Source organism: Brassica oleracea, chromosome C7 (assembly GCF_000695525.1).
Source record: "Brassica oleracea var. oleracea cultivar TO1000 chromosome C7, BOL, whole genome shotgun sequence".
NCBI classification, from domain to species: domain Eukaryota; kingdom Viridiplantae; phylum Streptophyta; class Magnoliopsida; order Brassicales; family Brassicaceae; genus Brassica; species Brassica oleracea.
This window is the reverse complement of record NC_027754.1, coordinates 35924316-35948378: the sequence shown is the minus strand read 5'-3', so window position 1 is coordinate 35948378 and position 24063 is coordinate 35924316. Positions and strand designations below refer to the sequence as shown.

At 38.2% G+C, this 24063-nt stretch overlaps 2 protein-coding genes across 3 annotated transcripts; both read right to left on the bottom strand.

Moving 5' to 3' along the window:
• Positions 1–8203: 8203 nt before the first annotated feature.
• On the bottom strand, positions 8204–15474 carry LOC106306316 (protein HASTY 1). The gene is made up of 22 exons (XM_013742886.1): positions 15194–15474; positions 14659–14760; positions 14065–14208; positions 13893–13973; positions 13739–13808; positions 13387–13457; positions 13149–13312; positions 12992–13063; positions 12677–12914; positions 12360–12422; positions 11974–12261; positions 11779–11892; positions 11533–11659; positions 11265–11434; positions 11021–11122; positions 10484–10587; positions 10119–10404; positions 9775–10016; positions 9150–9653; positions 8779–9073; positions 8512–8695; positions 8204–8426 (listed from the first exon to the last, which is right to left on the bottom strand). The coding sequence occupies exons 1-22, from the start codon at positions 15305–15307 to the stop codon at positions 8347–8349; spliced, it is 3615 nt and encodes a 1204-aa protein (XP_013598340.1). The 5' UTR covers positions 15308–15474; the 3' UTR covers positions 8204–8346.
• A 533-nt stretch (positions 15475–16007) lies between these two features.
• Positions 16008–19159, bottom strand: LOC106301719 (probable serine/threonine-protein kinase At1g54610). Of its 2 annotated transcripts, none has more exons than XM_013738171.1 (8): positions 18940–19159; positions 18365–18788; positions 18006–18290; positions 17614–17931; positions 17286–17522; positions 16647–16747; positions 16451–16571; positions 16008–16379 (listed from the first exon to the last, which is right to left on the bottom strand). In XM_013738171.1, exons 2-8 carry the CDS (start codon positions 18740–18742, stop codon positions 16101–16103), a joined length of 1719 nt encoding a protein of 572 aa, XP_013593625.1. In that variant the 5' UTR covers positions 18743–18788; positions 18940–19159; the 3' UTR covers positions 16008–16100. The 2 variants fall into 2 exon arrangements, with proteins under 2 accessions (XP_013593625.1, XP_013593624.1); XM_013738170.1 differs by having other exon boundaries at positions 18365–18785.
• Between the last annotated feature and the right edge of the window lie 4904 nt (positions 19160–24063).

Sequence of the window (24063 nt, the reverse complement as noted above, 5' to 3'; positions counted from 1 at the left end):
AGAGATTGAGTGAAACCACCGCAGCGTGATCAGAGGTCGAGAAGGAGTTGAAAAGGGATGATACCCTCGTCATTAGAGTGTTTCCTTTGCTCTGAGGCGATATTTCGGCGGTTAGGGTTTCGAGGTATTTTCTTCCCCAAAGCAGCTTGCCGGCGCCGCCAAAGGTTTTCCAATGGAGGCTCCGGCTATTTCCGACACGTCGGAGGAGGTTTCTCAGCCTATAACGACTCCAGTTGCAACCAAAGGCAATTGGATGCGTGCGGTTCAAGGAGAACAGAAGAAGTTAGTGAGGTATGATGTTAACGTAGAGATGAAGAATGGAGTGGGATCAATAACAGTTCCCGACGAAGTGAAAGACGCGTCTACTTTATGGGATGAGTTTCTGATGGGTAAGTTTTTAAACAAGGCACCTCACATTCCTAAAGTCCACGCCATTGTCAACAATATCTGGACCACGGGAGATAAATCTCAGATGGTAGAGGTGTACACCATAAACTCAAACACCATGAAGTTTAAGGTTTCAAACATGTCCACACGGAAACATATCTTACGACGGGTATGTGGAATTTGGCTGGTATCCCAGTAGTTATGTCTAAATGGTCACCTTTTGTTGAGGAAGATCAACCGGAGGAGAAGTCGATGCCGCTATGGGTGCATCTCAAAAATGTCCCAATTAATATGGTATCCTGGAAGGGTTTAAGTTTGATAGCAAGTCCAGTAGGTGTTCCTGCTAGATTTCACCCGGAAACTGCACAATGCATCAACCTAAAATTACCAAAGATATTTGTGAATGCCGATCTCACAAAAGAACTACCTCGAGCGATGAATTTCAAGCTTAATGGTACAAAAACTCTCGTATAGTACATCTATCCTTGGCTTCCTTCGAGGTGTTCCAACTGCACAAAGTGGATGCACTTGGAAAAGGCATGTTTGGCTCCAAAGAAGATTCTAGAAGCACAAACAAACATGGAGGTAGAAGAGGGGGAAATTGTGGTTACACCTACAGAGTATGTGATTGTTGAAGAGAAACTAATTCGCAGGAGGAAGAGGTTCCTGCAGTCAACCAGTCTAATGAATCAGAAGTTGAGAAGAGTGTGAGCACGACAGTAGAAGCAAATAAAGCTAATCTTCCCGCTGACAAAACAGAGGAAAACACGATGTCACTAGTAGAAGATGAGAGGAATACATTAAAGGACATGGAATGGTGTGACGTGTCCCCAGGGAAATCTAGCAGATCGCCAAGGAAAACGTCTGAAACTGAGAAACTCATGACTTCGTCAAGGTTCTCAGTTCTCCGCAAACAGAGGAGGAAGGAGAGGAAATGGAGGAGAATGGTAGAGATGTATCAGTGGTGGAGGCAGAATCTGTATTAGAGGATGCTACGTTGACTACTACTCAAACAAAAATTAGGGAACAGAATGTGGTTATCATGAGGCCATCCCTACCCAGAGATTTGAAAGATAAGCACAGGTTCTTATCGGACTCAACTGCTCAGAAAGCCAAGGAGGCTCCTCCGGCTTCGAGCAAAAAGTTGACTCGCAAACATCATTAATGTCTGGTTTCTTCTGGAACATCAGAGGATTCAACAAAAAAAACTAAACACTCTGTAGTTCAAGAATGGATCATACGAGGATCGTTCCAGTTTGGATGTCTGCTGGAGAAGAGAGTAAAGGAAGGAAAGGCAAGTCGTATAGTGGAGTCTGTCTTTAGAGATTGGTCCTTCCTATCAAATTATGAGAATAATAGGCTGGGGAGAATTTGGATTGTGTGGAGTCCGAAGGTTAGAGTGACTTCGTGCTTTAAAAGTAGTCAAATTATCACTTGTGCTATCTTATTAGACGGGATGACTAAAGAAATATTCTGCTCCTTTGTTTATGCTGCTAACACAACAGAGGAAAGGAAAGAGCTTTGGCAAGACCTGAAATCGCAGCAGGACTCGCCTATGATAAGAAACAAGCCGTTGCTGGTTTTTGGAGACTTTAATGAAATTCTGGATGAAGAAGATCACTCTGGGAATGAGAACATGACGTTGGTATCGAATGGCATGAGAGACTTTCAAGGTGTGGCCAACTATTGTTCACTCATAGACATGTCTTATCAAGGTCCTAAGCTCACTTGGAGCAACAAGAGGGACAATGACTTGATATGCAAGAAACTGGATAGAACGTTGAAGAATGATTCATGGTTACGGGAATTCGCTCAGGCGTATTGCGTGTTTGAGGCGGGAGGATGCTCTGACCATATGCGCTGTAGGATTGTGATACAAGAAGGGATGACAAAAATTCGAAAACCTTTCAAGTTCGTGAATGCAGTAGCTGACTTTATGGAGTTTTTGCCTTTGGTTCAAGAGTTCTGGTCATCTATGGATCCTCTTTTTAACTCAACCTCGGCAATGCATCGCTTTTCAAAGAAGTTAAAGCTTTTGAAACCGCTCCTGAGGAAGTTAAAAAACAAGCATATTGGAGAAATTGAGAAAAGAACAAAGGAAGCTTGGGAGATACTTTGTGATCGTAAAAATACTACTATGCTCAATCCAACACAAGAAAATATGAGACAGGAATCAAGAGCCTATGACAGATGGAACATTCTTTCTACTTTGGAGGAGAAAATTCTCAGTCAAAAGGCAAAAGTTCATTGGTTGGATATTGGAGATGGGAATAACAAACAGTTCCATCATGCTGCTAAAGTTAGGGAAGTGAGAAATGTGATCAGAGAGATCCAGAGAGAAGATGGTACAACAACAAGAACTCAGGAGGAAATTAAAGTGGAAGCAGTGGACCATTTTCCTCGTTTTTTATCTCACACACCGGATGATTTTGTGGGAGTTACTGAAGCAGAGCTAAAGTTATTATTAATTGGGGTTTGAATGTGATGAAGGAGATATGAGGATCTTAGACAAGGAGGTATCAGTGGAGGAGATTAAGAATGTTCTATTTGCAATGGCGGCAAATAAATCACCAGGTCCGGATGGGTTTACTTGTGAATTCTATAAATCAACTTGGTCGGTTATTGGCAATGACTTTGTTGTGGCAGTCCAGTCATTTTTTAGGTTTCCTTCCGAAAGGCATAAATTATACCATCTTAGCTCTTATACCAAAGAGAGATGAAGCAACAAAAATGGTTGACTATCGACCCATCTCATGTTATAATGTCGTATACAAGGTACTTTTGAAGATATTGGCCAACTGCTTAAAAAAAATCCTCCCAAAATTCATCTCTACTAACCAATCAGCTTTTGTCAAAGATCGCCTCCTCATGGAGAACGTATTGCTGGCGTCTGAGCTGGTAAAAAGCTACCACAAACCAATGATATCTTCTCGATGTGCAGTGAAGATCGACATCTCTAAGGTTTTTGACTCGGTTCAATTGTCTTTTTTTTCTGTATATTCTCCCTGTAATAAAGCTGCCAGATAAGTTTATTACTTGGGTGAAGAAGTGTATTGAACTGGCATCCTTTTCGGTTCAGATAAATGGAGAATTGGCTGGATATTTTAACAGTTCCAGAGGGCTTCGTCAAGGATGTTCTCTATCCCCGTACCTGTTTGTAATCTGCATGGAGGTGCTATCTAAATTGTTGAACAAAGCCGCAGAGGAGAAGAAGATAGGATATCATCCTTACTGTCAAGAGGTTCAGCTGACTCACCTTTGTTTTGCTGATGAACTTTTGGTGTTTTCTGATGGAAAAAAGGTTCGGTAGAAGGAATTCTTGAAGTGTTCAGAGAGCATGCATACATGTCAGGCTTACGCATAAGTCTTGAAAAGTCCACTCTGTTCTTGGCTGGTGTGTGTGAAGAAAGAGAGGCTATTCTTGAGCAGTTTCCTTTTGAAGTGGGAACTCTTCCAGTTCGATACCTTGAGGTACCACTCCTAACAAAGTGTATGACTTCAAGTGACTATGCTCCATTGGTCAATCGAGTCAAAAAGCGAATCACCTCTTGGACGGCAAGGCAGCTCTCCTTTGCAAGTCGTTTACAACTCATTGGTTATGTGATACATAGTATCACCAATTTTTGGATGTCAGTATATAGGATCCCAAAACAATGCATCAAGGAGATTGATCAACTCTGTTCATCTTTCTTATGGTCTTGACCGGCAATGTGCACGACAAAAGCTAAGATATCTTGGGACAAGGTCTGCAGTCCAAAAGAGGAAGGAGGGCTGGGACTACGTTCACTATCAGAAACAAACAGAGTATGCTGTCTAAAACTTATATGGCGTGTGGTGTCACAGTCCACTTTATGGGTCCAATGGGTTAAAAGATATTTGATAAGGAATGGCTCATTCTGGAGCATCAATGAGGCAAGTTCTCTTGGATCTTGGATTTGGAAGAAGTTGCTGAAATACAGAGCTCTGGCTAGATCTTTTGTCCAAGTTTAAATAAAGAGTGGTGCTACTACCTCTTTTTGGTTCGACAAGTGGTCCCCCCTGGGGAGGATAATCGAGCGCACAAATATGCAAGGATGCATAGCGCTTGGTATTAATATCAACGCCTCTGTGGAATTTGTAGTCCAAAACTATAGGAGCCGCCGCTACAGAGCAGGAAACCTGATCATCATAGATGAGGAGATTCTGAAGTTGAGAACAAAGGGAATCATTGAAGAAGACGATGTGGTTTTGTGGAAAGGAAAAAGGAGACGTGTTCCGACCTCGTTTCGACACGAACCAAACTTGGACTCTTACGCGTGTGCAGCAAGCAAAGGTTCTGTGGTATAAGGGCATCTGGTTCTCTGGATCAAAGCCTAAATACTCAGCCATGGCCTGGATTGCAGTACATAACCGACTGGCAACATGGGATAGACTGTTGCAGTGGAACCCTCAGGCGAATGCTCAGTGATTGCTCTGTAATGCTGCGGTAGAATCCAGTAATCATCTATACTTCAGTTGTTCTTTTACCGAGGCCATTTGGAGAAACCTCACTAAGAAGCTTTTGGGACCGAGCTACTCACACATATGGAGTCAAGTTCTAGCCTTAATATCTACAAATACTATCTCAGGAGATACCAAGTTCCTCCTTAGATATGTATTTCAACTCTCTGTGCATACCATTTGGCTTGAGAGAAATGAGAGAAGGCATGGCACAGTCAATCGATCTCCTAGTCTTCTTATAAAGTTCATCGACAAGCAAGTACGGAACCGAATCAGCTCTCTACGTGGACGAGGAGGAACAACTTTCAACAAAACAATGGTGGTCTGGTTCTCAACTAGAGACTAGGCTGCTGAAGATTTATGGTTTTTTGGGTTCTAAAAATATCTTTCATTTTAAACTAAAGATGCACTAGTTGTACAAAAGTCTTTTTTTTATTTGAATAAATTTAACATTCTTTCAAAAAAAAAAAAAGATGCCAATGTCATCTTTTGTATAGCTCCGCCTGAAGTATTATATACTAGAGGGGTGTCTGCGCTTCGCGCGGAATATTGTTTTATTGTTGTTAAAAGTATGATTTTTTGGATAATGTAATTATGTGATCACTTTTATTTGTTAATAACGTTATTTGGTGTTTTTATTGTGTTATGTAGTAGTAATAATGATATGTTAATATATTTTGTCTTTGTTTTTTCAATAATGTGTTTTGTCTGTATAGTAGTGAAGTGAGCCTCTAGTGTAAAAATATATTGAATTTCAATAACTTTCATTTATGCATTTGTTGATTCTAAGATTAACGGTTTCAGCGTCAAAATTGTCTTTTATTTTTTTCATATTTTTGAACATTATAACTTTCAAGATGTTTTTGTCTTTTTCCCATATTTTGAAATTGAGCCTTCAACATCTATGTATTTTGTTTACCTTTTTGGTATGCGGTGTTTCTCATCATCACCGAAAAGACTCACCTCATGCTCTTGTTCTTTATCGCCTTCTTCACCTTGAGATTTCTGGTATTTGTTGTAAATCGGGTTTAGGAGTTCCCAGTTGTGCGGTTGTTTCGAGCGTCATTTTAGGCTGCTCCATTCAATATTGGATACTCCTCTTCTTCCTTAGATTTTAGCTGATGTTATGAACTGCATCTCTTTGGGTTGGGTCAGAGTTTAGTCGTCTTTAAAGTTGTTTTCTTCGTCGTTGGCTTACCATTGATACTCCCTTCTCGTCTTGGTTTTCAAGATATGGTTTTTGGTGATCTGACTTCTATAGCTCGAGGACGGCTCCACGATTTGATGATTTTGTTTTGTCTACCCTTCCATTTATGTTCCCTCATCTCGTTGCAGTTTTCATCGTTGCTTGCGTCTCTGTGACTCTCTCTTTCGCCATGTTTGCCACTCCAGGTTTGGATAATGTTCTCCTCCGAGTATGCTCTGTAGATTTGGAAGATTGTTTCTGGTCTCAAGTCTGGGCTCATGTTTCTCGGGGGTTGGTTTCTGTTCTCCCTCACTCATGTTGTTCTCTTCTTCTTTTGCTTCCCTTAGTATAAGTGTGCGGTATTAGTCTCTTTGAGATTTGGTCTCTTCTATCCCGAGCTTTGTGGTTCTTCGCCGGCATAGGCGTTTTGTTTGTGCTTGTTTAGTTTGTGAGGTGCTTCTTACCTCTTAGCTGGTGGTTGTGCTTGTCGTTCGTTAAGTATGTCTCTTCCTGCTTCGTGGTGATTTTGGCCTTATGTTGATTATTCTTCCTCTAACCCGCTTTCTTGATTCTTTGCATTGGTCCTTGATCACGCTCATTTGTGTTTGAGGGATTGTTTTATCTCAAGATTATCTTTCTACATTTTACTGACTTTTGATTGTTCAGGACAAGACACTCTATGATAAAGTGGGGTAAGTTAGTTTTCGTTCTTGATCGCCTTTGAGTTCTGGACCTTTATTGAGTTAGTGTTATTTTGACATTTTTTTCTCTGTGATTATGGAGGTTTTATGTTTAGATTATGTGTTCTGCTTTAGTTTGGTTAATATTAAGATACATATATAGTTGTAAATGAAATAATAGAAAATAATAAAAAATAATAAATTAGCAAAAATTTATGTTATTTTTAGCTGTGAATAAATTAAATATTTAAAATACATTTATATTATTTATTTATTTATTTATTCGTTTTGCAATTTTTTGAACAATAAAATAGATTAAAATGGATTATCAAACTTCAAATGATGATGGTTAGTGTGAGAAGGATTAGATAGTATATAATTAGAAAATAGTGAACCAAATTGCAATAATCTAAAAAAAGAAAGATCTAAAATGTAAAAGACAAAAAAGTAGACACATGTCAACAAACTCCTCTTCCACATGTCATAAGAAGAGAGAAAAGTTTACTTTATATATATAGATATATAGATAGATAGATGATCAATGTACACAAAACTTTATTCACACATCAACAAGAGTAAATATATAACATTCATTCATAATCTATAAGTTACAAAAGTAGCTGGTTACTCTGGATCACGCTTGCTAGTCCTGTAATAATGCTTGCTAATTACTGTCTTAATTAATGTTCCCTTTGTAGTTACTCTAGATTCACATCTTTCTCCAAAGAGTAAGTAAATAACATTCATAATTAACGTAAGTTAAAAAAGTAGCAGTAACAAAGAGCTGAGGTTATGTTTCCCAGCAACAAAACACAACTAAAAGAGAAAGATATGGTGAGTCATGAATTGCTTACCTCAAGCGTTTCAGCGTACGTGATCACGGGAAATAAACTAAACAAAAGAAATCTAAGCTCAGAGGCTCAAGGTCTGAGACGTGTAGGGTCCTCTTGCTTGGAGAGGGAAATAGAATAAAGATTCTTATCTAAAAATACTGAAGAGAGAAAGACAGTATAATTCTCTCTTCATGTAAACTAGCACAATGGTAAAATCTCAACCGTCCACTTAACCTACTTTGTGTCTGATCTGAAGAACTAGGGTGTATGAGGTTGTAAGCTATCTACTACTATTTTTATGCTTAGACTAATTTGGTATGTACTTATTTTTTAGTAGATAACTCCCATTTCTCAGATTTTTTTTTTCTATTAATTTGGTATTCGTTGTGTTACAATAGCTAATTAGATCTTGGAGTGAAAATAGTGCTTTGATCAAAGAAAAAAGAGTGTTTCAAAAAAAAAAAGTAGTGAAAATAGATATAATCTTGAAAGGATAACTCTAAGCATAACAACAAAGTTTTACTGACTTAGCTATTTCTTCATCAATCATGGATTTGTCTAAAATTGTGTAAATGGCATGCTCTAGAGAAGTAAGATTAGATAGCAAGTTTGATATGGAAAACCTCGTTCATGCATCATAACCTTACGGAAACAACTCCTTAAATTTATCTGATTACCAACTGTGCGCCAAAAGTAGCTGCTTCTTCTTGCCTCTCCAAAACCTTCTTTCTTAAATCATTTACAATCTTTTTAACTTCATACTACAATGATTTCTTTTTCCTCACAAAACACTCGCCAGCCCGATTGTTTCCCCTTCGTCTTCTTTAGCTTCGGAAGTACTTGCTGGTCCGCGAGTCCTTACTAAAGTCAAAAAGTTTTTAAAATATGTCAAGAAATTGAGGATTGATAAGAAAATTTGGTGTATGAGAGAGTTAGAGAGGCTTACAAGTGACGTTGGTGATGACATTCATGGTCTTCTGAGCAGCAAGTGCTCTTAAGTTGTTCCCTGTACCTAACAGCAACAAGCTCCTCATGAGTTGCTTCTGTTCTTTGGGACTTAGAGTTTTCCCCATAGCTTCTTCGAAAGCACGCAAGTCGTTGGGTGTAAGACAAGGAAGTGAAAGCAAAACCTGATACCACGATCAAACAGAGATACTCTAGAGTCAGCTTTTACAATGGTTAATTGATATATACAAACAAACAAAAACCTAACCTGGCGAGGGGCTGGGTCTCTGTCAGAGAGATAAATAAATATTTCACGGCATAGGTTAACTAGATCAGCACTGTTAACGGCATTTGACTCCATGGCTAAGCCTCTAATGACCGCAGAGAACAAATCCTTTGACACAAATTCTCTGAGCTCAACGTTATTTGTCAGGATCGCTAGCAGAACAACCACACCACAAAAGCAACAGACTTTAGTGGTTGTTTCCCCATCTGTCCATGTAAACACTTCCAAACAGATTTGCAGAGCTGGGAGAGCCACGTTTTTGTGATTCAGGAGGAAGCTGCGAACAAGATACATTATTAACTCTCTTTTCATCCAAAAGTTACCAAGGAAAGAGAGAAGTACAGTATACATACCCAACCATAGAGTTGGATTTGAATGCAAGCAAATCCTTGGGAGAAGACACGTCAATACGTCCCACAGGGCCTGAATGCTCCAGAACAGGAAGCCCGGGGTTTAAACCAGGAGAAGCCATTGTTGAAAGGAGGTTGGCAATCTCCCTAGTTAGATCCCTCAGCAGTTTTTCTTCCATTACTTCAAGTTTCATGTCCGGCCCATTTTGTACACCAAACGAATCTGGAACTTGTGCTCTGCCCTCACGCATAAGACTGGCCCAAGAGGAGCTAACAGCTTTCTGACAATGAATAAATAGTGGGTGCAGGAGAACTTCAAGCCATGTCTCCCACATATCTGCCGGACAAGATTTTACAACATAAACAACAAAGGAATGAATAAGCTGTCGCATGTGCCTGAACTCCATTGACTGTAAGTTCTCCATGACTGCTACTGCCACATAGTTAGCATCTAGGCATTTGAAGAATGTATCTCCGATTGTTGCTGATAGACCCAACACACAGTATCTGCACATGTGGACAATATTTTTTCACAACACAAAGTTTATTGAAAGTTTAAGATAGCCAGGAGAAGGGAAGAAAGATGAAAATGGCGTGTAACCATAAGGAGGTTAATAGATTTGCTTACCCACTATCTCGGATCCCTTTCAACCAATTTCTCACATCAGATTCATTTGCCTCGGATTGTCCTTCTTTACCACCATCAAAAGATCCATCAGCATAAACCGAGGAGACTTTTGAAAATTTAGGAATTGCTTCCCCAAGGAGACTGTATCGCTCAACATCAGCCATTGTCATCGCTGCCCTCATTTCTGGGGGTAGTGTTTGATATACTGAGGGAGACCAAAGGGAATGGATAACACGGAGAAGCTACACAAACAATATAAATGAGTGTTATCATTTTTTGGCAGCAACCAAGCTTAATTGCGTTTTAACTTTGGGCGTCAATGTTTTGAAGGAGGATATACGTACCTTTAAGAGAGGTGGCAACATCCAAGAAAGATGATGAGCCATAGGATGCAAATCTTGACTTGTTACTGAGGTCGTATTCAAGTTGCTTTTTCTGTGTCCACTTCTCTTGAGTGCCTTCTCAAAGAATGTAACGGTGTGGAACAAGGACCACATGAAGGGGGTGTTGGAGCACAAACGAACGAGACCCATAGGGTCTGATAGATAGCAATTCTGCCACTCTGATTGGATCCACTGTTGGCTCAATGGCTCCAGCAACCAAGCAAGAACTTCTTGCTGCTGTTGAGCTCTGCACGAAGTTTAGATCTTATCTAAGAACATGATATATCTGATGCTGGATAAATGCAACAAATGAAACTTCATATTACCCTGCTGCAGAAGCCATAACAAGAAATGCTTCACCCAGAATGTTATGCTCTCCACGGAGTAACGTTCCCTCTCTTTGCATATATGCCATTGTATCAGCAATCGACTGTGAAAGGACGAAGTTAGAATGAGGGTTAACATGAGCAGATGAAAATGATAATTCCAGACGGCAAATGTGAAACAACACAAGAAAAATTGAGCAGTAAGAATGTCCCAACGGACAAATGGTCAAGTCATAGTTTACACAATTATGAATGAGCGACACAAATAAAGTCATAGTCTACTAATCATAGATAGGCGAGCTTCAACGAATAAGTTCATCAACTAACAAGTTTAATTATGTTGCTTTAATTTGAACCAGTGCAAATGAACAACAAGCTAAAAATTAGCCTACACGTGGTCTCAATGTATATCCATATATCAGAGCGGACAGGCTTATCAAATCACAGGGTGACTTTCCAGCCTTAAGACCTGAGTAACTATACGTGCCTTGTTTTGTATCTGGTCCCTAAAGTGGAGAAAGGAGAGATCGGATTTACCTTCATGTGAGGCAGAACACTTTTATCAGCTGTTTTAGCTATACGTATAAAAGACGTGCAAATCTGCAATCTTGCGACTCTTGAAGTACTAGTTGCTGGATCCTGCCAAGGAAACACGCGATAGGAAAACTCAGTTACTACTTGACGCTAGACACTGTAATAAGGGGATATTACTTGTGTACACATGCATGTGCATATGTCCATGGATGAATTTCAACACTGAAAATATGTAACAGAAACAAACCTTGACAATGTGTGGAAGAGAGGTAAGCATTTCAAACAATTTGCTGATCACATTTCCAACTGCATCTGGGAAATACTTGAGAAAGGGACCCATTGCATCCAGATAGTGCCCATGCATTTTTATAAGTTCCGGCTCAGTCAATTTCAATGAGAGAAGCTGCTGAAGCAAGCCTGCTCATCAAGTCAACAATTCAAAAATGAATGAATGAGGATCAGAAAGTGTCAAAATAGAGAAACACTGGAAGGATATAAAATATGATACCACATACCCTCAAATATTCCACGCAATGAAAAATGAACATCAGAACCACCACCGGCAAACTCACTGAATCCATCAAAAACCGTTGCTACAATACAATCAAAAGCCAATTGCTGGCTGTCCAACACTGCTACATCCTGAAATGCACATTTGTAACACGAACACATAAATTACGGAATATCACAGCTATCTAAAATTGCATGCTGTTAAAAAAACTCAAAACTCAAAAGACAAAAGCAAGTCTTTGTAACAAAACCTGAAGAGGCACTGGAGAAGCCAATAGATCTTTAATGAGGGTGATAATCCTTTCAGATATTTTAGTACTGGCAACGAGGGGCTTGTGAGAAGCAATAAACTTGACCAAGTCTAACTGCACCAAAAAAAAAAACAAGGTTCTGGTTAATTTGTTGTGTGGGAAGTACAATTCAATGCATTGGGCTGGGAAACATACAAGCCTTGATCGGTATTGGCCAAAGTCTCCCTTTCCTTCGAACTCATCACTCCACAGTTCTAAAGGCCCAAGAGAAGGAGCAATTCGAGGAGGGACTTTTTCTTTCTTGAGCATCCGCTGGAAAGATACATCCAGGATTGTGCTAGCGATGTCATCACTAATAAGACCTAAAATCTTTTTCTTTTCGTTATCAACTTGGCTTGAACTTTGAATGCCACCAACTGCTAGTCCCTCTCCACTTGGATTAGCGGCAGCCTTTGGCTTTGTTAGTAAATCCCTCATAAATGCCTACAAGACAGAACAAAGAAGTTTCAATGTCTCTGTAGTTTATATATCTCAATGGATGCCAGGAATGGAAAAGATCGTTGTTAGAGAATCTCACATACCAGCCAGAAGAGCATTGCTTCGAAGTGAAGACCCAACTTAAAGTGTTGAAAGAAACCAAGCATCTACAGTCCAAAAAGTTCAAACAAGTGTTCAAACTAATAGATTATAATAGTGCATAATAAAACAAAGATACCATAAAGAAACCCATTCTTTCGGAAGGTTACTTCAATATGAGAAACAACCTATATATGTTATCTAAGGAGTAACGACATGGCCGTCATTAACTAAAGTGCAGCTACATCCTAGCTGAGCATAATACAGAACTTGAGCCTCAACATTTAAATCTGAAAGGTGATTGACGCAACGATGTCAGTACCTGTTCAAGGTAGAGAGCCAGTACACCACCATCAGTAGCAATACACTGCAGATTTGTTGAGCCTAAAGAAACCAAACTTTCACATATACACTCAGCAAACTCATAATCACTTTCATCGATACCCGCAGCACATGAAGCTGATCTGTATAAGAACTCTCTGGAGACATTCATCAGACTCTGAAACAGACTGCTAATCGCAGCATCGAATTCTGTACCAGAAACATCACTAGGTCTTTTTCTGCAGAAAAGGAAAAAAAAAATTCAAATGTCTACTCTTAATTTAAGGATATCAGGTCAAACAGCGCGGTTGCATACCTTGAGCAGACAAGTTTGAAAAAATCACAAGCATGAAGACGGAAGTCAGGAGAGGAAAGTAACGCACCGCACCTATTACAAATTTGGGGATCACGTTTAGCAAGAAATCTAAACATGTAGATGATCTGTATAACATTTTCTGCATGAGTATACTTACCCGTTAATGATTCCATATCTAGAAAGATCTAAAACAGGAGCCCATTCGGCATATGCATTGATGGCATTTAAACAAGCTATGACCACAGCCGCATGCTGTTTTGCTAAGTCAACTTGTTGCCTACTAGCTTCATTCATTGCAGCTCCAAAGTGTCTCTCGAGAAGCTGCATTTTAAGTAGTGCATCAAATAACCGCTACAACAAACAACTAAACATGAGTGGACAAAGTTGTGGCATACATTATACAACAAAGGTAAAATCTCCGGCAAAGATTGAGTAAGTCCCCGCAACAGTAGCCGACGCCTGTCACCTGAAGAGAAAGTTTGGCTGAAAGTTAGAGAGGGGTACTTTACATGTATTCCCCAAAAAATATATGTGAAATGAATCATATAAGAAAATAAAAAATATCTACATTAAGGAGTCAGGGTGTAAATGCGCAACTGAGCTAACAACCGAAAGTGTGCATTTAAAATTAAATACAGTCTTTTCAAATGTAAGCAAATAAGCATTTTTCACTACAACCCTGAAAGAGGGGTCAACCCACAGGTAGAAAAATGCAAGAAAAATTAAAACAACTCCATTCTTAAATACCTTCCAAGTCCTCATTGTGAACTGTAATATCTTCAGGAAGCCATCTGAGCATCATCGAGACCACTTCAGCCTGGTTTTTAAGAGAACTCGTTAACACATTATATGTCTGCCTTCAAGAAAGGAACAGAATTAAAGAAATGAGAAAGCATTCTACTTGTAATGGGCCCTGTGCAGACAAGGAGGTTAGTGAAGGAAACAACTCCTGCCAAAGATCGGGGCCTTCTCTTCTGACTATCTGTAACATGGAAACATTAGTAATCCACACAAACTGAAAGCAAAAACTAATGATGACTGCAGGGGAAACTTAGATAAATATGAGCTCCTACCTCAGCTACAAGGGCAGCTGACTGACTCTTCAGAGACCATTCCTCAGATGGACTAGCAATCTCTGACATTAGGTCAACGGAGACCTTAGCAAAGTCCCTGCGTTCTGAGGGGCTTAATTCTTCCCACCGTAGTCTAACAAGATGCTGCAAAAGGAGAAAGATAGCTACATCATAAGGTTGTTATGCTCTTCTTAAATGCTGCAATGAAATCTCGCGTATAGTCCACTCAAAATTTAAATATTGATATGGTAATCTCATTACAGCATACATAAGGTCATAAAAGTGAGCGTGTCAAGAATGTTGAAGAAACCTATCAAATTTCAGCTTGCTACCCAAATACTTCATAGGAAACGAGTCTGTGTTATCGCATTTTATATGATGTTATTTACAAGTTACAAACTAAACCTCCCTCCCAACTAATAAGAAAGTAACAAATTCATTTTCAATTTTGAATTTCAAAAAAACGAGGCAGCAAATGACCTTCAACATAGCATGCAATCTATATCCATACTTTCGCATTAACATCTCAACTTTCCCAACTGAACTCAGCAACGTCAGTTAATGGGATAATACAATGATATTCCAAACCAATACCTGTAACATTTTGAAGGCATGCAGACGGATCTCTGAAGAGCATTCCTTCTTCACTAGAAGTAAGGAAACGTGTGCTAGAACCCTGATATCTCCAGATTTAACCTGCAACCATTGTAAGGTAACAGATCACGAATAGCTCAATCAAAAACAAATGCAAAGACACTCATAAAACCCTGATGCTGTCCTAAAACAGTGATAGATGCACCAAATTTAGGTTGAACACAGATTATCGTCGCGTACTAAAACCTCAATCACTAGCAATCAAAACCTCAATCACTAGCAATCAAAAACACCAAACCCTAAAACCAGAAAAGGTAAAGCAACAACCTTTAATCTCAATCTTGTGTCTAAGGCAGGGGATCGCTAGTAAAATTTAAAACCTTTACGAAGTATATCAAGTTGCAGAAACCTCAGCATTTCAACAAGCAAAGCGTAACTGATAACACTTAGACCAGCACACAATCAAATATCCACACGCACGCAAATCGATTTAAAAAGTAAAAAAAAAAAAGGTGAAGTTTTTAGGTATACAGACAGATTCGAGGAATGCAACGGCGGCTCTGCGAGCATCGGGAGTGGAGTTATAATCGAGGACGGCGAGGATCGCTTGAGCCACGTTGCTAGCTGTGCTGCTGTTGCTAGCATCCATTGTTTCCGGGCGAAAGAGAGCTGCTTTTCCCCCTTTTTTGAGAAAATCGTCTTAATAGCTAAGAAGATTCTCCTACGCGTCTTCCACTTCTTTTGAAATTCAACAGCTCGCGAGAGAGAGAGAGAGAGAGAGAATCTGTAATGGTTTTAATGCCGACTCGAAGCAATCTAGCGTTGAAACAAAGTCTCAGTTTCGAATTAATTTTATATTTTTAAACCTCAAAATGATAATTTTTTATTTTGTTAAATTTATTACAATAGCTTGTTAATTTTATTTTATTTGCAGATAATTAGGAATTATGGTGTAGAAAAGAAAGAAAAAAACAGCACATGTTCTTATTTTTAATTTGAAAAGTACTAATTGAATTCATAAAAATATACTATTTCCTCTGTTCATAAAAAATGTTTTAAAAAAAATATTTGTTTAAAAAAAATATGTTTGAAGTTTTTATGTAATTTTTATTAGTTAATAATGGTGAATTGTAATTTTTTTTAAAAACTGAATATTTTGAAATTAGTTTGGAGTTGTGAAAAATTAATAAGGGGAAGAATAATACATTTTTAGGAATATCGTGTATCAGATTCTTTTCTGTCTAAAGAAAAGAAAAAGCTGTTTCTGGTCCAAAATGGAGAAGAAATACACTAGGAAAAAAGTATTTCTATATTTAATTTCTTCATTCAAAATCAAATGTTATCAAACCACTAAATAATTTAAACAAAAAAAAAACAACAGTAGAACTAAAATAAAAATTTGCAGCTGAAGAAGAAATATTCAGACAACAGCTCTCTTTCCATCAAACCTTCACATCCATCCTCATACTACCACCGCCGCAACCACCACTCCTTCGCGTCTCAGCTGCAATATCAGTAAACTCCACTGGCGCTAGAGGGCCAGACCACATCTCGAGAGGCTCATTGGCGTAAGAAGTAAACGAAGTTGAGCTAAAAGGTATCTCAGATGGTTCAAAACGCCTAGACAATCCCATTGGGAAACCGAGCAAACCGTCTTGATGCGGAGGAGGGAACTTCTCACTCTTGCTCTTTGCGTTTGCGTGAGTGATCATACGCATTCTCTGTCATATGAAAAATATCAGATAATGTTTGAACAAAACATGATAAGATAAAAGAAGTAGTGTTCTCTTACATCAATGTTAGATTGAACCTCAGCATTAGCCTCTGGAACCGGCATTGCTCTAACAGCTCGTTCTCGGGGTTTTGTTCTTCTTCTTCCATTCTCGTGTGAGTTTTTACGTTTTTCTCTTAGTCTGTTGGCAGCAAGAACTCTCATTCACATGCATCACTCTGACATTCAAGTAAAATTTGACACTAGAAAAGTATACCTTCTATACTCTTCATCTCGTCTCTTGGCATCGATCTCTTTAGTTGGTGGATACTTGGGGAGATCAAAAGGTTGACACGGAAGAGGATACGTTGTGAAGAACTGTTACAACACAACATACAAAAAGTTTCAAACTTAGTCTACATTTGATCATCCATTGTAGGCCTGCGATCATTAGCTGAACTGAACCGAAAAACTCGGTTTTCGGTTCAGTTTAGTTAAAAGGTTCAGTTCAATTCGGCAACTAAAAAACAAATTGGGTTTTCGGTCAGATTCATTCGGTAACTGGTTAATTCGGTTTTCTGAAAGAAAAAAAAAACAAAATGTTACCAAATTCAATTTCAAACCGAACTAATTAAAATCTAAATCGAAATAACTGAATTAAACAGAAACTTTTCGAATTTTATTCAAGCTAAACCAAAAACCAAAAACCAAAAATTTTTGTAGAAATTTTTAAAACCAAACTAACCAAAACCGAACCAAATTTCTTTTCAGTCACTTCGGCGAGACTTTGACCAACCCGAACTAACCGAATTCTAAACTAACCGACCCAAACAAACAGAAAAAATGAACCCGCAGGCCTAATCCATTGGTTACCCATTCCAATCTTTCTTTGCAATGTATGTTCATAGATACTTACATCACTCATCGATGCAGATGTAGCACTCTTACGCTCAGCAGGGTCAAGTGCCAGGAGAGTATCCATAAGAGAAACTGCCTCGGGAGAGAAATCTTTATAAACCTCTCTTATGCGCCTCTTATACTGCGGTAAGGGCCTGTGTTGAGCATGCTTACGAGTAGAAGGTAACTTAATCTTCCTCCAATACTCTTCTGAAGGTGATCCACACAGCTTATAGATCCTATGCAGCTGCTCTACCTACAAAACAAAGATTTAACATAATCCATGAGAAGAGTTTTAAACTCGAAATGAAAATCAATGTCAGTCTTAAGAGTTTGAGAGCTAAAACCTCGGTTCGACCTGGCATTATCGGTCTACCAGTAAGTAACTCGCCTAAGATGCAACCTGCGCTCCATAGATCAATACCAAAACCATACTCCACAACACCATGAAGAAGCTCTGGCGCTCTATACCATAAAGTAACCACACGGTTAGTCATCTGTTGCCTTCTTTTTGGATCAAAGAACGTTGCAAGACCAAAATCACCAATTTTGAGAACTCCTTCGTCGTCTATAAGAAGGTTTGATCCTTTGATATCACGGTGAAGCACACCTCTGCTGTGACAATGCTCGAGTCCCGAGAGTAATTGTTTCATATAGCATTTAACCTGAAACTCAAAGAGTCAATACATTTTGAAACACTTGAAGAACGGTTTTGTTTTGAAAACGTTTTGAAACTAACCTGTTGTTTGGTGAACTTTATGTCAGGGCTTGCGACAAGACCAGCAAGATCATGGTGCATGTAACGGAACACTAAGTACAAACTGCTTGACATTCTTGAAGTAACCAAACCTTCTAGTTTGATTACATTGGGATGATCTAATCTCCTCAGTATCAGAATCTCTCTAGCCATAAACCTCAAGCTCTCTTTTTCCCTTACATCGCACCGCACTTTCTTTAAGGCTACAATGTTCCCTGTTAGCAAGTCTTTCGCTTTGTACACATTGCTATACGTTCCTGATCCAATCTATTCACCAAAAAAGAACAGATTCAGTATCACAACAATCTGATAAGAAGATGAAGGGAAAAAGCAGAACTCACTTTCTCAATCTTCTCAAAAGAATCAGCCTTTCGTGGAAGCCAACCGTTAAGAGCTTCTCCACAGATTTCAGATAACCAAGATGGCCAACCTGCAGCGACCTGCTCACCAATCAGATGCTTTGGCGGAATACTCTTCCTCGGGTCAGCCTTGTTCGATCTTTTACTTTCTCCTTTTGGCTTTTCATTCTCCTCTTTAATCTCATCAACTCCAGGAACAGGAACAACAATACTACTAATAGTCTCAGCTTCAATTCTAATAGACGTGGCCACGGTCTCCTTCACTTCAATCCGTTTAGATTCGACCCTTGTGCTGTCTTGGTGCCTAGAGCCAGAAACTGAGTCTGATGAAGAAACGGGTCTTCCCAATACACAACCCATCTCACGAAACTAAGCTTCATTTGCTCAACATGTTTCACTGTAACTGCTTTAAACAAAACAAAACAAAACCCAAAGTCAACAGCTTTATTATCTCTGGGAAACAAAGAACTCTCTAAAGGTTTCATATCTGACAGATCAGATTGACAATAGAGCAAGTGAAGAACATCCAGTGAGATGGGTACAAGAAAGTTCCTTACTTTATGATAGAGGAGGAGCAGAGCTCTAGACCCACATGAAAAATTCTCAAACTTGAACAAAGCTACTTCAGCTTGAGCTCAGGCAGGAGCAGGAGCTGTGTCAGTCAGAGGAATGTAAGGATCTAAAAGTAGTTATTAAAAGAATGCAATGTTGAGAGGGAGAAAGAGAGGTAAAAGAGAAGATGTGAATCAGAAGTTATTTGTTTTGAAATAAAGAAGAGCATTTAGTTAAAGTATACAAAAAATAACAATAACGGCTCTGTGGAAAGCGAAGGTCATTGATTGATAACACACAAAAAGACATAAGAGTCAACAGACCAAAACACAACCCTTCCACTAATTACGGAGAAATGAACCAACTTTCAATTCACAGACCGACAAGAAAATTGCTGAAGCCTTCTTCTTTTATCCTCAAAACTGTTGTAAATTAATTATGGAACAATTTATATATATATAAAATTACAATAGACCGTCGTAGATAAATAGAAAATATACAAATACTAAAGTGATTAGGAAAAAGAAATCCTAAGCATACAAGGAAAAATAAATTGTCTAAGTAAAAAGCAAATATGTATATTTGGTTATGACATTCACAAATCGGTTCATAACACTCCCCCTTGAATGTTATAACCATAAGAGCTCGTAATACGCTTTGGATGTTGCCTCATTAAAACCTTTCTAGGAAAACCCAGTGTGACAAACCATGGATAAGGAAAAATAGTACAACACGTATTACTCCCTCTGATTTGAACCTCACTGAAAGGTTGATGTTGGAAGTAACTTGATGAATAGATCTTATGAATTATCACTTGAATGAACATGAAGTACTTAGACCCCTCTCGTCTTCTAGCGAATTTCTTGGCTAATGTTGTTGCGATGGTTTGTTTCATAACCTGTCTGAGATCTGATAGATAACATGTATCAACAAAACCAATTAACCATTCTTTGGGCTGGTTAGTATAAAATAAATCAAAATATATGTCTAATCCCGTCCCAGTGCCTTTAGGTCAGATATGAGCTAAGTTTAGATAGTAAATACACGGCAAAACATGTATCTGGCTTAGTGTAGCTTGCCAGATACATCAAAACTCCTATGGCACTGAGATATGGCATTTCGGGACCAAGAACTTCTTCATCCTCTCTCATTGAACCATGCACACAAATTTGTTCTTTATCAAATCTCTTGAGTACATTTTCTGTATATGCCATTTGATGCACAAGGATTTCATTATTAATGTACTCAAACTGTAAACCCAAACATAATTTCGTTTTGCCTAGGTTTTTCATCTCAGATCTTTCTTAAGATATTCAACTGTTTGGGACATGTATCCAGAGGTTCAGATTATCAACATACACTGATATTTTTGAATTTCTTTATGCAATGTTGTTCTCGAGAACTTGTTTTATCTTTGAGCTCAATAACCTCTGGTACTTCTATCTTTTTATCCAATGGACCATCTAATTTCCTTTCTTATATATATTGCCAGACTTATTAGGAATCTAAAAGTATTTGTATCCACCACAGGGGAGTATATTTCCTCATAACCTATTCCTGGTCTATTGTGAGAATCCTTGTGCAATAATCTGTGCTTTATATCTCACGATTTCTCATATTCATTTCTCTTACTCACAAAGACCCATTTATATCCACTGGTTTATATTATATGGCGTCTATATTATATGACCAAATTCGCCTCTCTTTTTTAAATAGTCTAACTCCATGTTTCTATTTAATCCAATCTGATCTTACGAGTGCGCACTCTTATATTGACGTGGGTTCGTGATCCTCGTTTATATCCATTAGTTCAAGTGCTACCTTGTGTATAAATATATCATCTATGTGTCGACATTCTTATGTGTTCCATTATGTTCCATACATGAGATAATCGATTACAAATTCATTATTATCAGGATCATTAGTACCCTGAAGCTTGGTGTCCCAAGCCTCAGTGTTTGGTACCTTAGAGCCGGCCGGCTTTGTTTTCATGTCTAGGATGGTTTCCTCGACCTCAGATTTGTTTGTCATTCTCTGCACCTTTCTTTTGTTTCCGAGGATTCTTATCTTTGGAACCTATCGGTCTACCACGTTTCAGACGTTGTTTAGACTCTGTAGCAACTTGATTATGTCCTTCTTGGACTTCAATTCGAATTTGTGCTTTATAAGTTGGTATATATGACTTAGTCACTCTCTTTCGGATCAGCAAATGAGTCTGGCAATTAATTAGCTAGCTTTTGTAAATGTATTATCTTTTGGACGTCTAATTCACATTCTTTAGTCCGAGGATCTTGCCAAGACAATGATGGTTGATTCCTTGTAATCTCTGTTACTCTTTTACCAGCTTATTACTTTCTCCCCCTAATCCGTATACATGGCCTCAAACTGATCACCCATATTTGGTTCAAAGTACTTAATAATCGTGGGAGAATCATATCCAACATATATCCCCATCCTCCTTTTGAGGTCCCATCTTAGTTCTCTGTGGTGGAGTAATTTGTATATAGACGGCACATCTAAATGTCTTACGATGGGATATGTCTGGCTCTTGACCCGTTTATCTAATCGATGGGGAATATCTATGCTCACTAAATGGCCTAATGCGTATTAACTTAGATGCATGTAAATTTCGTGTGGCCCAAGCTGTGACTGGGAGTTTTGACCTTATAAGTAATGGTCTAGCAATCTGCTGTATGCGTTTAATAAAATATTTTGGCCAAGCCGTTCTTGGTATGGACATGTATCACGGAATTGTCCACACTTACCCCCATGGACATACCATAATCATTTAAATGCTTGAGACATGTATTTACCAGTTTATTATTTACTTAGTCTCTTTGACTGGTGATGGCCTATCAATGAGTTTTCCTTGTGTACATGCTATACACGTGAAATTCTTTGGGATAACTCTTTCTTCCTTTCAATGTGTGCCCATTTGTATATCAATTTCGCATTACGTTTGAACCAGGATGGCCAATCCGGTTATGCCATAAAGTAAATATTTTTCGCAGGTATTTAGCTTCTATCATCCTGATCTTGACATAGTAAAGACTAGTAGAAAATGCAGGTATAGTCTCGACCATTTTTCTATGGTCTTGGGCAAAATTTATATATCTAAAAGGAACTTTTTATTTCCTTTGCCCATTGTTTCAATATGGAAACCACTCTTATATCTTTTAAACTCAATGGGCTTCTATGAGTGAATATAAATCATTAGATCTCTTTAGTCTGGCCCTAGCCTATCATGAGAATGGCTATACCCGCAACTATATTTCTTAACTTATATATTTGAAAAATCATTCATTCCTTTTACTAAGTTCAGAGCAAACAAACCAATAAAATAAATTCAAAGTGATAAAACAAAGCAAGTATAAAAGCAAAACAAACAGAAGTCGAAATCAACATTATTCTTTTAGGCAATCAGGAGTTTCATATTCCGTAGGATCATCTCTTTCATGATCAAAAATCATCTTTACCATCTTTATATACCAAGTGGGCTTCAGGATTCTTCCCTTTCAGACTCTTGATAGAGGTCACAAAGATGTTTGGGAGTCCTACATATCTTAGCCCAATGGTTCTCCATTCTACATCTATGACACACTGATTTGGTCGAGCTTTGTGGTTTAAAGGATATACCACGGTCTCTGCCTCGACCATGGCTCAAATTAGGTTGATACACATGGACTTTGCCATAGTGGTTCCCACTGCCAAATGTATAATAGTGGCCATGTCCACGTCCTTTCTACCCTCCACAGCCATGGTCGTGTGGTCTATCATCCTGGACGTGGTTAGATTCTTTGGATTCTTTCTTTTCCTTTGCGGCCTTATTGGCTTCAGGTAATGGGGTTGATCCAGGAGGTCTCAATTCATTGTTTCTTATTAGCTAGCAATAGAATCATCCACGGACTTTTAGTCCTGAATTCTGGGATTCATCCTTAGCTTTTGGTAATAACACCTTTCTTTGGTGATCATATCTCGATTTGAATTCTGTCCAAATGTCTAAAGGATTCTCAATTGTCAAATACTGATCTTTGAGACTCTCAATAAGATGATGGCGAATAATTAATATTTCTTTGTATCAATCTTTCTCATTGGCATTATTGCCTTCTATGATACATTCACCAAGTCTTTTTGACTTTGCGATAATCTTTGTATCCAATGCCCACCGTAAATAATTATCTCCAGAGAGATTTAGGGCAACAAATCCAGGTTGATTTTCGACATCTCAAATCATATATCACTCAATATTTAGGTATAATTTTCATGCGGCCTTACTCTTAAAAACAATCAATTCGGATTTCAATCTTGTGAGGACAATGAATATCAATCTTAAAGGCATTTAATCAATCAGTCAATTTCTAGCAAGGATCAGCAATACTATTTCTATGTGCTCATAATAATATGGTGTATCAAGATTAGCAAAAACGGATTCAATTAATCATGCAATTAGAGTTTAACAATCAATGGATTTTAACAAGACTAGTAAAAATATTCATTAATCACTCAATCAGTTTCAAGGCTGATTTTAGCAATACTAGAATATAGATTTCAAGCATGAATTTCAATGAATCAGTTTCAAGGCTGATGGGTATTTAGCATAAACCGTGTGTAAATAATCTATCTAGTATCCGAATTTATCAAACCTCAAAAACATATAATCAGATCAATCAATTTAATAGAACTCATAAGCATAATGAATTTAGGGTTTCAAGTTTCAGATATGCGGATTAAAGTTAGGACTAGAATTAGGGTTTCATGATTTCTAATCAAATCAATCAATAAAATCAAACTTAGCATACAATCTTATCATGAATCTATCAACCTAGCATACGGTTTCCTATTCTCAAAGACAATATAACCTAAAGACATCCAAATCAGATCAATATAACCTATCATACGGATTATTTAGAGTTTCTATTTAAAACAGATCAGATTACAAAACTATCAATCCTAGCAGATGATATTAAACCTCAAGAAACATGCAATCAGATCATTCATATTTTAAATAAGTAAACCTCAATCAATCTATCACCCTATAGGATTATATCAGCAAAGCAACCTAGCAACCTATTGAATTCAATCAATGTTTTAACAGGCTGGTCGGTTTAAACAATTTTAAATCAGATGAA

What these genes read in the sequence shown, in the direction of transcription:
- LOC106306316 (XM_013742886.1), bottom strand. Translation starts at nt 15,307, where the DNA reads ATGGATGCTAGCAACAGCAGCACAGCTAGCAACGTGGCTCAAGCGATC. An exon ending in TTTTACCTTTGTTGTATAAT is followed by an intron (nt 13,313 to 13,386) that starts GTATGCCACAAC and finishes CTTAAAATGCAG; the next exon opens with CTTCTCGAGAGACACTTTGG. An exon ending in CTCTTCCACACATTGTCAAG is followed by an intron (nt 11,123 to 11,264) that starts GTTTGTTTCTGT and finishes TTTCCTTGGCAG; the next exon opens with GATCCAGCAACTAGTACTTC.
- LOC106301719 (XM_013738171.1), bottom strand. Translation starts at nt 18,742, where the DNA reads ATGGGTTGTGTATTGGGAAGACCCGTTTCTTCATCAGACTCAGTTTCT. An exon ending in CTTTTGAGAAGATTGAGAAA is followed by an intron (nt 18,291 to 18,364) that starts GTGAGTTCTGCT and finishes TTTGGTGAATAG; the next exon opens with ATTGGATCAGGAACGTATAG. An exon ending in TAAAGTTCACCAAACAACAG is followed by an intron (nt 17,932 to 18,005) that starts GTTAGTTTCAAA and finishes TTTGAGTTTCAG; the next exon opens with GTTAAATGCTATATGAAACA.